At 40.5% G+C, this 15,253-nt stretch overlaps 1 protein-coding gene across 6 annotated transcripts in view; it reads right to left on the reverse strand.

Moving 5' to 3' along the window:
• LOC110502777 (RNA binding protein fox-1 homolog 3) overlaps positions 1-15,253 on the reverse strand; it is a 739,581-nt gene that overhangs the window by 207,677 nt on the left and 516,651 nt on the right. For all 6 annotated transcript variants that reach the window (XM_036960469.1, XM_036960467.1, XM_036960470.1 and 3 more), the window contains one exon: positions 9,467-9,591. In XM_036960469.1, coding sequence (XP_036816364.1) covers positions 9,467-9,591 — 125 coding nt within the window. The remainder of the gene's footprint in view (positions 1-9,466; positions 9,592-15,253) is intronic.

Consider the following 15,253-nt stretch of genomic DNA (forward strand, 5'->3'; position numbering starts at 1 on the left):
CAAGGAGCACTGTGCAAGCGATAATATTGAAATGGAAGGAGTATCAGACCACTGCAAATCTACCAAGACCTGGCCGTCCCTCTAAACTTTCAGCTCATACAAGGAGAAGACTGATCAGAGATGCAGCCAAGAGGCCCATGATCACTCTGGATGAACTGCAGAGATCTACAGCTGAGGTGGGAGACTCTGTCCATAGGACAACAATCAGTCGTATATTGCACAAATCTGGCCATTATGGAAGAGTGGCAAGAAGAAAGCCATTTCTTAAAGATATCCATAAAAAGTGTTGTTTAAAGTTTGCCACAAGCCACTTGGGAGACACACCAAACATGTGGAAGAAGGTGCTCTGGTCAGATGAAACCAAAATTGAACTTTTTGGCAACAATGCAGAACGTTATGTTTGGCGTAAAAGCAACACAGCTCATCACCCTGAACACACCATACCCACTGTCAAACATGGTGGTGGCAGTATCATGGTTTGGGCCTGCTTTTCTTCAGCAGGGACAGGGAAGATGGTTAAAATTGATGGGAAGATGGATGGAGCCAAATACAGGACCATTCTGGAAGAAAACCTGATGGAGTCTTCAAAAGACCTGAGACTGGGACGGAGATTTGTCTTCCAACAAGACAATGATCCAAAACATAAAGCAAAATCTACAATGGAATGGTTCAAAAATAAACATATCCAGGTGTTAGAATGGCCAAGTCAAAGTCCAGACCTGAATCCAATCGAGAATCTGTGGAAAGAACTGAAAACTGCTGTTCACAAATGCTCTCCATCCAACCTCACTGAGCTCGAGCTGTTTTGCAAGGAGGAATGGTAAAAAATTTCAGTCTCTCGATGTGCAAAACTGATAGAGACATACCCCAAGCGACTTACAGCTGTAATCGCAGCAAAAGGTGGCGCTACAAAGTATTAACTTAAGGGGGGCTGAATAATTTTGCACGCCCAATTTTTCAGTTTTTGATTTGTTAAAAAGGTTTGAAATATCCAATAAATGTCGGTCCACTTCATGATTGTGTCCCACTTGTTGTTGATTCTTCACAAAAAAATACAGTTTTATATCTTTATGTTTGAAGCCTGAAATGTGGCAAAAGGTCGCAAAGTTCAAGGGGGCCGAATACTTTCGCAAGGCACTGTATGTATTTATATATATATATATATATATATATATATACATATATATATATATATATATACACTACCATTCAAAAGTTTGTGGTCTCTTAGAAAATCCTTGTTTTTGAAAGAAAAGCACATTTTTAGTCCATTAAACATCAAGTTGATCAGGAATACAGTATAGACATTGTTAATATTGTAAATTACTATTGTAGCTGGAAACGTCTGTTTTTTAATGAAATATCTACATAGGCGTACAATGGCCCATTATCAGCAACCATCCCTCCTGTGTTCTAATGGTTGTGTTATCTAATCCAAGTTTTTCATTTTAAAAGGCTAATTGATCATTAGACAACTCTTTTGCAATTATGTTACCACAGCTGAAAACTGTTGGTTGTCCTGATTAAAGAAGCAATAAAACTGGCCTTCTTTAGACTAGTTGAGTATCTGGAGCATCAGCATTTGTGGGTTCGATTACAGGCACAAAATGTTCAGAAAGGAATATCTTTCTTCTGAAACTCATCAGTCTATTCTTGTTTTGAGAAATGAAGGCTATTCCATGCGAGAAATTGCCAAGAAATTGAAGATCTCGTACAACGCTGTGTACTACTTGCTTCACAGAACAGTGCAAACTGTCTCCAACCAGAATAGAAAGAGGAGTGGGAGGCCCCGGTGCAAAACTGAGCAAGAGGACAAGTACATTAGGGTGTCTAGTTTGAGAAACAGATGCCTCACAAGTCCTCAACTGGCAGCTTCATTAAATAGTACCTGCAAAACACCAGTCTCAACATCAACAGAGGCGACTCCGGGATCCTGGCCTTCTAGGCAGAGTTGCATAGAACACAGACACTGGACAGAGGAGCTCTGCCTAGAAGGCCAGCATCCAGCATTCACTGTTGACGTTGAGACTGGTGATGCATCTACACCAGTAGAAATCCACTTTTCAAATGAAAGATGACAGCCAAAGCTTACCCATGACATTGCACAACTATTTAAGTAAATAAGTCATCGTTTTAGTCAAAGTATGATATATTTGGCCTTGAAGTGACAAACCTGAACTGCCCACTTTGTGCAAATTCGTGCCAATGACGTGTATTTTCCTATTAAATGATGTGCACATAGTTTTTTTGCTTACGTTTCATTTCAGGCCTGGGTTTTATTTGAATGGTACCACCCACCAGCATGGTATTATTTATTAATTAGAAACACCTGCGAAGTTCATGAGTCGCGACTGAACTGAGCAACATAATAGATAATCTTTGGCTATAGCAAAGATGGTGGATAAATTAAGATAGTTACTCAGGCCGTATACCATTGAAAATAAATAGTCAGTTCCGGTCTACTTAACAGGGTGGGTCTCCCATAGACACCAATTCAAAAGCATCTGGGTCTGGTCTACTTTGTTCATTGACTTGCATTGATCCAGAAAAAAAAACAGAAAAAAAAGAGTGGGCTGTCTAGCTTCCTCTTCTGTCTCTGGCTACAGCTTTCACCGTAGCCTACACCTGAGCCATGGACTCATTTTATTATAGTCCTTTGGATAATTTGTCAAGTTTCACCTCTTTCTGATCTAGTCTGTATAAAAAATATCCATGTTTTTTTTTTTTTTTTTTACAAATGGTAAAATTGTGTGTGATATGATTGCATTTTGTAACCCCGCTCCCCCTACAATAAAGGATTTGATTGGTGCACCTCGAAATCAAGTGTCTATCCTATAATGAAAAGGTGCCCGCAGTAGACAATGTCATACACTTGTTAATCTATTTTGAGCTGTTGTTACATCAAGTATTGGTGTTTAGTTTCGTGTCTGATGCCCTCAGGGTGTTGTGACATATAATTTGCGGTTTGCATCGTGAGCTAAGTCATTGTAGCACTTCTCCTACCTGTGAGAACCATGGCATGAGTCTACCAAATAGAACGGAGAAAAAACATGTCTAGAGTCCAAACCGTTCTAGTCAGTTACAGAGGTAGGTGTTTAGTCCCGGGATCCTTAGCTTAGTGATGAGCTTTGAGGGCACTATGGTGTTGAACGCTGAGCTGTAGTTATTAATGAACAGCATTCTCACATAGGTGTTCCTTTTGTCCAGAGATTGCATCATCTGTGGATCTGTTGGGGAGGTATGTGAATTGGAGTGGGTCTAGGGTTTCCGGCATGATGGTGTTAATGTGACCAGCCTTTCAAAGCACTTCATGGCTACCAACTTGAGTGCTACGGGGCGGTAATCATTTAAGCAGGTTATCTTTGGCACAGGGACTATGTGTGTCTGTTTGAAACATGTAGGTATTACAGATTCGGTCAGGGAGAGGTTGAAAATGTCAGTTAAGACACTTGCCATTTTGTCCTCTTATGCTTTGAGTACACGTCCTAGTGACCAGTCTGGCCCAGTGGCTTTGTGAATGTTGACCTGTTTAAAGATCTTATTCACATCGGCTATGGAGAGCATGATCACACAGTTGTCTGGAACAGCTGGTGCTCTCATGCATGCTTCAGTGTTGCTTGCCTCAAAGCAAGCATAAAAGGCATTTAGTTTGTCTGGTAGGCTTGCGTCACTGGGCAGCTTGCGCCTGGGTTTTCCTTTGTAGTCCGTAATAGTTTTCAAGCCCTGCCACATCCGATGAGCGTCAGAGACAGTGTAGTAGCATTCAATCGTAGTCCTGTTTTGATGCCTTGCCTGTTTGATGGTTCGTCTAAGGGCATCAATCCATGTGGGAATCACCCACAATGTTCCCACCTACCCATTTTGTGAATATGTATTGGCATCCATCCTGTGTCATTCTTCAGAGGTGGAACCTAAACAATAATTTATCCTAAAGGACAGGAATTAAGTCGAAATAGGGGGTCATTTTGAACTGTTTTGCTGTGGCTGTATTCATCAATCAATCTAGCAAGAAGGCAATATTTTGAATAACGTCGGGGATGTCTGTGTTGCGAAATAGTTGATTTGGAGAGCTGTTTTTGTAAGGACCTGACAAAATGGGTTACCCAAAATGGGTAATGATGCAGCCGACCGCCGTATGGCGCCAAAGACCCATTTATTCGACAGAGAAGCATCTGAGTGTCCTAGAACAGTTTTTTTTATTCTGAATTGTAAAACAATCAAATAAAATAAAACAATATAAGTCATGTAAACATATCATTATTAACCAGTAAATCTGGTGCCGGAAATCAGGCACTGTAGTCTTAAAATAATTTATACTACATATTAAAGATTCCGCAGCATCATCCTAATCCCGTTCCTTTAAATGTCAAGCAACATGGACGCAGTGTTGCAGTGAAATCATCTCAAGCTAATTTACTTTAACATAAAACAACTCAAACAACATAAAAATGTCATGCAACATCCAAATCCTGTCATACATCACATCGTGGTTTCACAAATGATTTGTTTGTCCAACTGTTTGGTCATTTTAAATGTGTCAATATAGACAAAACATTATTTCATATTCATAAACCATAACGATCAATGATGTCAAGAATGATTATACATGTTCTGTTTGACATGTATTTTCATGTGTTGAAATGACAACTGAGACAGTTTTGAGCAGGGGTTGAATCCAGTACAGGGAACAAAACAAAAAACAAAAAAAGATTGATTGAACCGTTTCAGAACTTTATTTTGCAGGTCGGAAATAAAGCATTTTATGAAACGAAACGATTTTGGTTCCAGACTCCTGGTTTTGAACGACCCTTCCCCCTTTTGTTCCATGCTGGCTGAAGACTAGCTAACTGGTAACTAGCTAACCACAGACACAGAGGAAAGGGGAAACCTATAAGTATCTTTGGCTAAGATGAAAAGGGAACACCTGTAATTATATTTGCTGCAGTCACCCTTAGACTAGCTACCTAGCTATGTAAACCAAATATGATTTTGACTGTCAGGAACCAAACAGGCTTTCACAGCAAAGGTAGTTGACAACAGCCACACACACAAATTAATACACACACACACCCCTACTCATTAGCTTGTAGTGCATTTGCCTCTGTCATCTGTTCTGTGTGTATGATAAAGTAAATAGAGCAGCCAGTGCAGGGCTGTTGCTCTCTCTCTCTCTCTCTCTCTCTCTCTCTCTCTCTCTCCTCTCGCTATCCACTTTCTCTCTCTCTCTCTCTCTCTCTCTCTCTCGCTCTCTCTATCCACTTTCTCTCTCTCTCTCTCTCTCTCTCTCTCTCTCTCACTCTCTCTCGCTCTCTCTATCCACTTTCTCTCTCTCTCTCTCTCTCTCTCTCTCTCGCTCTCTCTATCCACTTTCTCTCTCTCTCTCTCTCTCTCTCTCTCTCTCTCTCTCTCTCTCTCTCTCTCCACACCCCATATATCTCTCTCTCCCCCTCTCTCTCTCTCTCTCTCTGTCATTGCAGTAGAATGGAGGAGAGGATTCTCCAGTCGTTTTCAATTACCTCAATTAACTTATTAATTACTTAGTCCTCTGAAAGAAGAGACTAGTCATTGGTTCCGAACAACTGCCTCTGATTAATCATTGACTATATTCCCTATTGTAGGAAGAATGGTCAATCAAGGCAAGTCTTCAGGGTTATTTTACAGGTAATATGTCCTCTTACACGTCTTCTTGGTGTATGAACAATCCACTTGCAGACGTGCAAACGTGCACATGCCCACACAAGAACACACACACACACACAAACAAACATGTTATAGTATGAATACTGCCCCAGCAGAGTTGGGCCCAGTGTCATATTCCTCCACTATACAAACACCTTGCAATATTAAAACATGAGCTATGCCAAGGACAGCTGTTCAGTTTGACATCTATTTCATTTCTACCCCGTCTCTCCAACCCTGGGCTTTGACAGCTGTAGCATGCACTGAATCATTTAACGTGTGTGTGTGTTGGCGCATGTGTGTGTGCCTGAGTCTGTTAGAGTGTATGTCAGAGTCTGTGTGTGTGTGTTGGCGCATGTGTGTGTGCCTGAGTCTGTTAGAGTGTATGTCAGAGTCTGTGTGTGTCTGTATGTGTTTGTGTGTGAGTGTGCGCCATCAAATGTCTCTATCAATAAAATATGGACCAAGCTCGTAACATTTTTGATGATATCAGCTGCTATATAAATATTCACAATTAAATATTCAGAACTCTGAGGAAATATATTGGATTGAATAAAAGTATAAAAGTCAAACCAACTTACATCAGAAAAAATCATGAGAGCAAATTAGCACATCACCAAACTAGCCTCAATCAAAACCCTCTAAGTAGACTCATAACTGTCTATAGCTGATCTGAAAATGTTATGTAGCCTTTAAAGGATGGTGCAATCATTCGAAATGTATTGTTTCTTATATTACTTCATAAACAATCATCATGTACATTATTATCAGCAACTTTCAGTTGAATTTAGTTTTCCCAATTTGAGATTTTTAAACAATTCCTCTACTTCAGTATTCAGCAAACAAATTCCCTTTCATTTGGATTTACAGCATCACTATATCAAACAATTAATACAACTTCAATAATTTCTATTACACCCTGCACTATAAACCCCAATGTGCTGTCATTACTCAAACCTTTTGAGGAAACTTAAGGACAGGCACCACAGTCGGAATTTCTTTTTTAGCATCTGCCAATTTGTTGGCATTTTGGTCTATTAATATTCGGTTTTTTAGACCTAAAAATGTGAATTTTGAACCACATTCATGGACATACATCAATCATTTTAAAGATCAACACATTGAATTACACATAGTTTCAAAGCCCATTTCATAGAGAATATTGCAGACTGGACTACATTTAGTAACATACTTTGAAGAGATGGTGATGGGGTCTAAATAAGCGTTTGTCGTTTTGTAGTCTAATTCTAACTGCCATTTCCCCGAAAGTCAGTCTCTTCCCACACGCCAACACAATTTGATCAGCTTCAGAAGCATCTGCATTTACCAAATTGCATGTGGTTATCCTTGAATACATTATCCAGACTTGCCCAGAGGGAATGCTAATATGTTGTAAATGTTATATCCTGGATTTAAAAAAAATTGAAAAATGTGCCAAAAATGTCTATAGTATTTTACAGATTGAAAGATGAGAAAAGTATTTATCCACAATTTGCTCTGGAGAAGCCCGGTCCTGGAGTGTCTTAACAAAATTAAACACAAATACACTATATATACACAAGTATGTGGACACACCTCAAATTAGTGTATTTGGCTATTTCAGCCACACACATTGCTGATAGGTGTATAGAATTGAGCACACAGCCATGCAATCTCCATAGAGATTAGCAGTAGAATTGCCTTACAGAAGAATGGCCTTACATTGGCATTGGAATGGCCTTACTGAAGAGCTCAGTGACTTTCAACGTGGCACCGTCATGGGATGACACCTTTCCAACAAGTCAGTTTGTCAAATTTCTGCCCTCCTAGAGCTGCCCCGGTCAAATGTAAGTGCTGTTATTGTGAAGTGGAAACTTCTGAAGCAACAATGGCTCAGGCTCAAAGTGGTAGGTCACACAACGGGACCACTGAGTGCTGAAGTGCGTAAAAATCGTCTCTCCTAGGTTGTAACACTCATTACAGAGTTCCAAACTGCCCCTCGAAGCAACGTCAGCACAATAACTGTTCATCAGGAGCTTCATTAAATGGGTTTCCATGGCCGAGCAGCCGCACACAAGCTTAAGATCACCATGCGCAATGCCAATCGTCGGCTGGAGTGGTGTAGAGCTTGCCACAATTGGACTCTGGAGCATTGGAAACTGGCAGTCCGATGGATAATTCTGGATTTGGCAGATGCCAGGAAGATTCTAACTGCCCCAATACATAGTGAAAACTGTAAAGTTTGGTGGAGGAGGAATAATGGTCTGGGTCTGTTTTTCATGGTTCGGGCTATCCCTTCAGTTCCAGTGAAGGGAAATCTTAATGCCCCCATGCACAAAGCGAGGTCCATTCAGAGATGGTTTGTCAGGATCGATTTGGAAGAACTTGACTGGCCTGCAAAGAGCCCTGAGCTCAACCCCATTAAACACCCTTTGGATGATTTAGAACGCCGACTGCGAGACAGGCCTAATCGCCATGTTGTGTATTTAGGCTGACTTCATCCAGTGTCCAGAAAAATGAATTTGCATGGTATGCAAATACACATTTAGTGAGGTATTGCCTCGTTTGCATATTTGAATAAAATATATGTTAGAAAAATTACTACAAAAAGTATTGTATTCGGGTCTACATTCAAATGGTAAAAGTGCATTGTGATATGATTAAAACAATAGATCCCTATTAGGGTGTGGAATCCTGAGTATTCGGCTGAGTATTCTCACATACTCCCTTAACTATAAGACCTTCGGTTTGAAAAAAGAGAAACATGTCAATAATACTGTTTGTCCATCTTGAGACGCCGTAGTCAGTATACACTTCCTCAAAGTAGTCAGAATGAATCGAAGATAATTTAAGAAATATGTCATTCATTTTTACATTTTTGCAGAGGAGATCTTGTATCGATGAATCGTCTATCGATGAATGACAACAAAGAATCCTTACTGTTGACCAATGAATGACGAAGGGGTGTAGAACTTCGGCTTGACTTGAGAAAAAAATGTGTGTGCATGAACAGCCGAAAAAACTCTTGCCGAAGACCAAAACTTCACAAAATGTTATCATAATAAGGGAAGCATGAGGACGCCTTTTCAGGTGCTGAAAGCCTTTGCACCCAAGCCTGTAGGGGGCCCAAGAGGCATTTTTTTTTTACAACTATTATTTAAAAAATTGATCAAACACTAGAGAGCATAATTTAGCCACAGTGTCAATAACAAAAAAATAACTGCGGATTAGGATTTATCGCAAGCACATACAATTAACTGCCAAAATAAAGGAAACACCAACAATACATATCTCATGAGGCCTTATTTTGAGGCCTAGCTTTACTCTAATGCAATGCCCTGAAACTCATGGTTTACAGGCTACATCAGGGCTGAACGTAGGGTTGCAGAATTCCAGTAATTTACTGGAAAAAAAAATGGATTTCCGGGATTTCTGGAAAACGTATCAGAATTTTGCAACTCTAACTGCAAGTCACATTATGTTGGCTTGCAAAGTGATGTGTAATTATATTTGGAATCTAGCCAGAGTTAGGATTTCCAAAAGTTGGAACTTGTAGTCACCCGCAACCTGCATTCATAATTACTGCCAGGATTAGATCAGTGTGAGGACTTGACTTTGAGTTCACTTTACTAGAAGTATTTGAGCTAAAAATGCCTTGGGGTTTACAGTGTGTCTGACATGTTCAAGACTGCAGTTTTTTTTAAACATAGCAGTGGCACAGAACAACCATCCACGATGGAGCAGAGATCAATCACAGCACAGTAAGTGATGATAGACAGAGAGGAAGGGAGGACTCCCCAAAACTCACCAGTCTGGTGACGATGGGTATCCCGAAATGCCAGATATGTTCGTTGAGCAGGCCGCTGTACACCACGTTGCCAAAAAGAGCAATGGTTCCCTGCTGCTTACACAAGCCAGTTCCTGGTTTGGTTTCTATGGAGATAGAAATACATGATAGGTAAATGTCTTGGTTCATATGCAGAAATACATAAAATGTGATGTCATACAATATATTATAGAAAATAATGTAAAAAGATGAGAGAGAGACAGTGAAAGAGAGAGAGCAAGAGAGAAAGAGACAGACAGACAGACAGACAGGCAGACAGACAGACAGACAGACAGACAGACAGACAGACAGACAGACAGACAGACAGACAGACAGACAGACAGACAGACAGACAGACAGACAGACAGACAGAAAGAAAGAAAGAGACAGACAGACAGACAGACAGACAGACAGACAGACAGACAGACAGACAGACAGACAGACAGACAGACAGACAGACAGACAGACAGAAAGAAAGAAAGAAAAAAAGAAATGGACTGAGTTAATAAACAGCGAACTTCCTGGACAGAGTTATTGGATAGGTCAGGGAGAGAGAAACACACAGGAAGAAAAAGATGGAGAGACAAACTATATTTTCACACACACAGGGAACAAAAGCAAGCATAAACACAGGCACACACACACGCACATCATTCATACATTGCCCAAAAACAAAAAGTGTAATGTTTATAAACCAGTGTCAGCTTAAAAATAAAATAAAGAGGACTGTACTGTTGTCTCATTGCATAACAGAGGGATCCTGAGGATTTGTGTCTGTATACCAGAAAAATGCTGGGTTGTTTGGTATGTAAAACTTAAAAAGAGCCAGGTTGGGGTGTTGATTCTGGGAAATTGAGCTATGAACCACTGGGTCAGAACAGAAGATTGGAGACATGGGTTAGTAGGGGCGTGAGCACGGACACTTTTGTAGCTTTAACAAAGCTTAAATAATGATATTAATTTGATATTAAAGTCTGTAATGTGGTTAACCTGTTAGATCTCTAGGGGCGCTATTTCATTTTTGGATAAAAAACGTTCCCGTTTTAAGCGCGATATTTTGTCACGAAAAGATGCTCGACTATGCATATTCTTGACAGTTTTGGAAAGAAAACACTCTGAAGTTTCAGAATCTGCAAAGATTTTGTCTGTAAGTGCCCCAGAACTCATTCTACAGGCGAAACCAAGATGATGCATCAACCAGGAATTAGCAGAATTTCTGAAGCTCTGTTTTCCATTGTCTCCTTATATGGCTGTGATTGCGCAAGGAATGAGCCTACACTTTCTGTCGTTCGCCCTAGGTCTTAGCAGCATTGTGACGTATTTGTAGGCATATCATTGGAAGATTGACCATAAGAGACTACATTTTCCAAGTGTCCGCCTGGTGTCCTGCGTGGAATTCGGTGCGCAATTGCCAGCTGCTAGTACTTTTCCATTTGATATAGGGGAGAAACCATGTGTCCAAGAACGATGTATCAATGAAGAGATATGTGAAAAACACCTTGATGATTGATTCTAAACAACGTTTGCCGTGTTTTCAGTCGATATTATGGAGTTAATTTGGAAAAAAGTTCGTGTTTTGAGGACTGAATTTTCGGATTTGTTTTGGTAGCCAAATGTGATGTATAAAACGGAGCTATTTCTAATACACAAAGAATCTTTTTGGAAAAACTGAGCATCTGCTATCTAACTGAGAGTATCCTCATTGAAAACATCAGAAGTTCTTCAAAGGTAAATTATTTTATTTGAAGGCTTTTATGTTTTTGTTAATGTTGCGTGCTGGATGCTAACGCTAATGCTAACGCTAAATGCTAACGCTAAATGCTAACGCTAGCTAGCTACTTTTACACAAATTATTGTTTTCCTATGGTTGAGAAGCATATTTTGAAAATCTGAGATGACAGTGTTGTTTACAAAAGGCTAAGCTTGAGAGATGGCATATTTATTTCATTTCATTTGCGATTTTCATGAATAGTTAACGTTGTGTTATGCTAATGAGCTTGCTGATAGATTTACACAATCCTGGATACAGGGGTTTTTTCATAGCTAAACGTGACGCAGAAAACGGAGCGATTTGTCCTAAACAAATAATCTTTCAGGAAAAACTGAACATTTGCTATCTGAGAGTCTCCTCATTGAAAACATCTGAAGTTCTTCAAAGGTAAATGATTTTATTTGAATGCTTTTCTGTTTTTTTGTGTAAATGTTGCCAGCTGAATGCTAATGCTAAATGCTACGTTAGCCATCAATACTGTTACACAAATGCTTGTTTTGCAATGGTTGAGAAGCATATTTTGAAAATCTGAGATGACAGTGTTGTTAACAAAAGGCTAAGCTTGAGAGCTAGCATATTTATTTCATTTCATTTGCGATTTTCATGAATAGTTAACGTTGCGTTATGGTAATGAGCTTGAGTCTGTATTCACGATCCCGGATCCGGGATGGGGAGATCAGAAAGGTTAACTATACATTTTCAATGTACAAACTTACAATGAACAGGAATAAAGTTTACTCTCATGGGTGGCCAAAAATATCTATCTGAAAGCTACACCCCCAACCCATAGATGGGTAAATTTAGCCATTTATTGGGTTTTTATTCACTTTTTCATGCTCGAGTTCTAAATATCTCTATCTCTAACAGTACAGTGTGAGTTTTCTCATGCACGTGATGTCATAATTGGGTCACTATTCTAAAATGTTATTGTTATGCAACAGGACAGTTAAACCGTGCTGCCCTCAAACCAAGACACACTGCCTGCTAATTGTCTAGAGGCTATGTTTCAAATTGACATGATTTTCTAAGAACAGTTTGAAATTAGGTGTTCTCAGCCTCCTCATTAATTCACATAGAAGTTGCCCATTTCACTGTAGTGGACGATGTACGTTTGAGGCATGATATGCTAATGTAAGGCGAGGATAAGCTAGATGAGCTGGACAAACTTCTCTCTTCGAAGAGAGCCCAAGCACTCTCCCAGTGTTTCTTCAGTCGGAACAGAACCTCCCCGAACTGACACATTTTCCAGCTGGCTCCCGCATTGCCTTCATTGTTGTTTGCCTTAATAATAATTACTCTATTATTATACTTAATTGTGCTTATGTAGTTAATTGTGCCCTAAATTTGAACATCTTGGCCACGTTCTGTTATAATCTCCACCCGGCAAAGCCAGAAGAGGACTGGCCACCCCACATAGCCTGGTTCCTCTCTAGGTTTCTTCCTAGGTTTTGGCCTTTCTAGGGAGTTTTTCCTAGCCACCGTGCTTCTACACCTGCATTGCTTGCTGTTTGGGGTTTTAGGCTGGGTTTCTGTACAGCACTTTGAGATATCAGCTGATGTACGAAGGGCTATATAAATACATTTGATTTGATTTGATTTGATGTAGTTACATTTTTCTATTAATTCTGCAAAACAATGCAAATGCTAATGGCATCAAATAAGTATTAGCTTGTGTTGTATCCTTTGAAGCTGTCCTGGCATTATCATGACCATTGCACTGGCCTGTGTATTAATTTGGCCTGATTAGCTTAGCTCTGCCCTGCCCCATGTGGAGTCCTTGTGGAGCCCTTCAGTTACTGTGCTACTTCATTGTAATATTGTTTTAATGCTATATCCTGGTATATTATTTTATTTGATAATAATCCCTCTTTATTCTGTATTTTAAGAAACCACACACACACAAAGTATTGAACATACTATAACTTCCCAACATCATAACTGGAACTAGACGTCTTTCTTTGCCGAAGATTGAGGACAGCTTTTGTATTCTAGCAAGGAGGGAGAGGGAGTAGGGAGGATCAGAGAGTAAGGAGGATGAGGGAGTGGGGAGGTGTGTGAGATATTGTCAATATAATTGCATAATGGAACTGTATACGTCCAATTAAAAAAAAAAATGTTCAGTAATCATTTCACTTGTTGCTTATAGCCTACTGCCGTGTGCGCATTGCTGCAATTATACATTAAATGGCTTAAACCCTGAGTTGTCCTTATGTTAGATCCTGATCTGGCTATGACATATGGCTGTGGGTTACACTAGTTTATATAGCAGACAAGATTCGCTGAGAATTCCATGGCATTATTTGATAGTATTTTATAGTATGAAGAATACAATTGAACAAAGCTGAAAACATTAGAAAGGCAATTTTCTCCAAACCATTTGAGGGAGTGCACATATGCGGCTATTCTATGTTCAGCTCTTAACAAAGAAACAGGTACTCCTATGTGCTTAATTTAGTTAGTTATGTTACTCCAGTTGTGGTACAAATGTTAGGCTATATGTTTTGATTTTTAATACATTCTAAGGCTGATTGACGTGACTCTAATGATGATTTGAAAAAAGTTGCATGAAAGGCGTGAGCTCTGCTTTGTTTTTTTTTATGCTGGCTGTACACACTTCCTCAGTCTCTCATTCACAATTTGACAAACACTTGATAATGCCTTAAATTACCCAACGGGATCCCCTTTGTGCAGCTGTAAAGCCCCCTATAAAAATACATGCCTTTTGCTGCCAATGGCTGAACTCCTTTCTCCCTGTGTAATGCATGCTCCGAAGCACATCTCACTCACATGGCCCTCTGTCACCTGATCTGGTCTATCTCACAAGCCCAACACCGTGCAGGACGTTTTTCATTTGCCAGAGAACAAGATTGGCAAATTCGCCACTGGCACCCTGTGCGCTTCACAGATAAAAGCAGGTTCACACTGAGCACATATGTGACAGACGTGACAGTCTGGAGACGCCGTGGAGAACGTTCTGCTACCTGCAACATCCTCTAGCATGAACGGTTTGGCGGTGGGTCAGTCATGGTGTGGGGTGGCATTTCTTTCGGGGGCCACACAGCCCTCCATGTGCTCACCAGAGGTAGCCTGACAGCCATTAGGTACCGTGATGAGATCCTCAGACCCCTTGTGAGACCATATGCTGGTGCGGTTGGCCCTGGGTTCCTCCTAATGCAAGACAATGCTAGACCTCATGTGGCTGGAGTGTGTCAGCAGTTCCTGCAAGAGGAAGGCATTGATGCTATGGACTGGCCCGCCCGTTCCCCAGACCTGAATCCAATTGAGCACATCTGGGACATCATGTCTCGCTCCATCCACCAACGCGACATTGCACCACAGACTGTCCAGGAGTTGGCAGATGCTTTAGTCCAGGTCTGGGAGGAGATCCCTCAGGAGACCATCCGCCACCTCATCAGAAGCATGCCCAGGCGTTGTAGGGAGGTCATACAGGCACGTGGAGGCCACACACACTACTGAGCCTCATTTTGACTTGTTTTAAGGACATTACATCAAAGTTGGATCAGCCTGTAGTGTGGTTTTCCACTTTAATTTTGAGTGTGACTCCAATTCCAGACCTCCATGGGTTGATAAATTTGATTTCCATTGATAAGTTTTGTGTGATTTTGTTGTCAGCACATTCAACTATGTAAAGAAAAAAGTATTTAATAAGAATATTTCATTCACATCTAGGATGTGTTATTTTAGTGTTCCCTTTATTTTTTGGAGCAGTGTATATACAGGGGGGCACCAGTTAGTTGAGGTAGTTGATGCTCTCGATGGTGCAGCTGTATACTGTAATATCCTTTTGAGGATCTGAGGACCCATGCCAAATCTTTTCAGTCTCCTGAGTGGGAATAGGTTTTGTCGTTCCCTCTTCACGACTGTCTTGGTGTGTTTGGACCATGTGAGTTTGCTGGTGATGTGGACACCAAGGAACTTGAAGCTCTCACCCTGCTCCACTACAGCGCCATCAATGGGAACGTAGTCCACAATCATCT

Source organism: Oncorhynchus mykiss, chromosome 23 (genome assembly GCF_013265735.2).
Source record: "Oncorhynchus mykiss isolate Arlee chromosome 23, USDA_OmykA_1.1, whole genome shotgun sequence".
Lineage (NCBI taxonomy): Eukaryota > Metazoa > Chordata > Actinopteri > Salmoniformes > Salmonidae > Oncorhynchus > Oncorhynchus mykiss.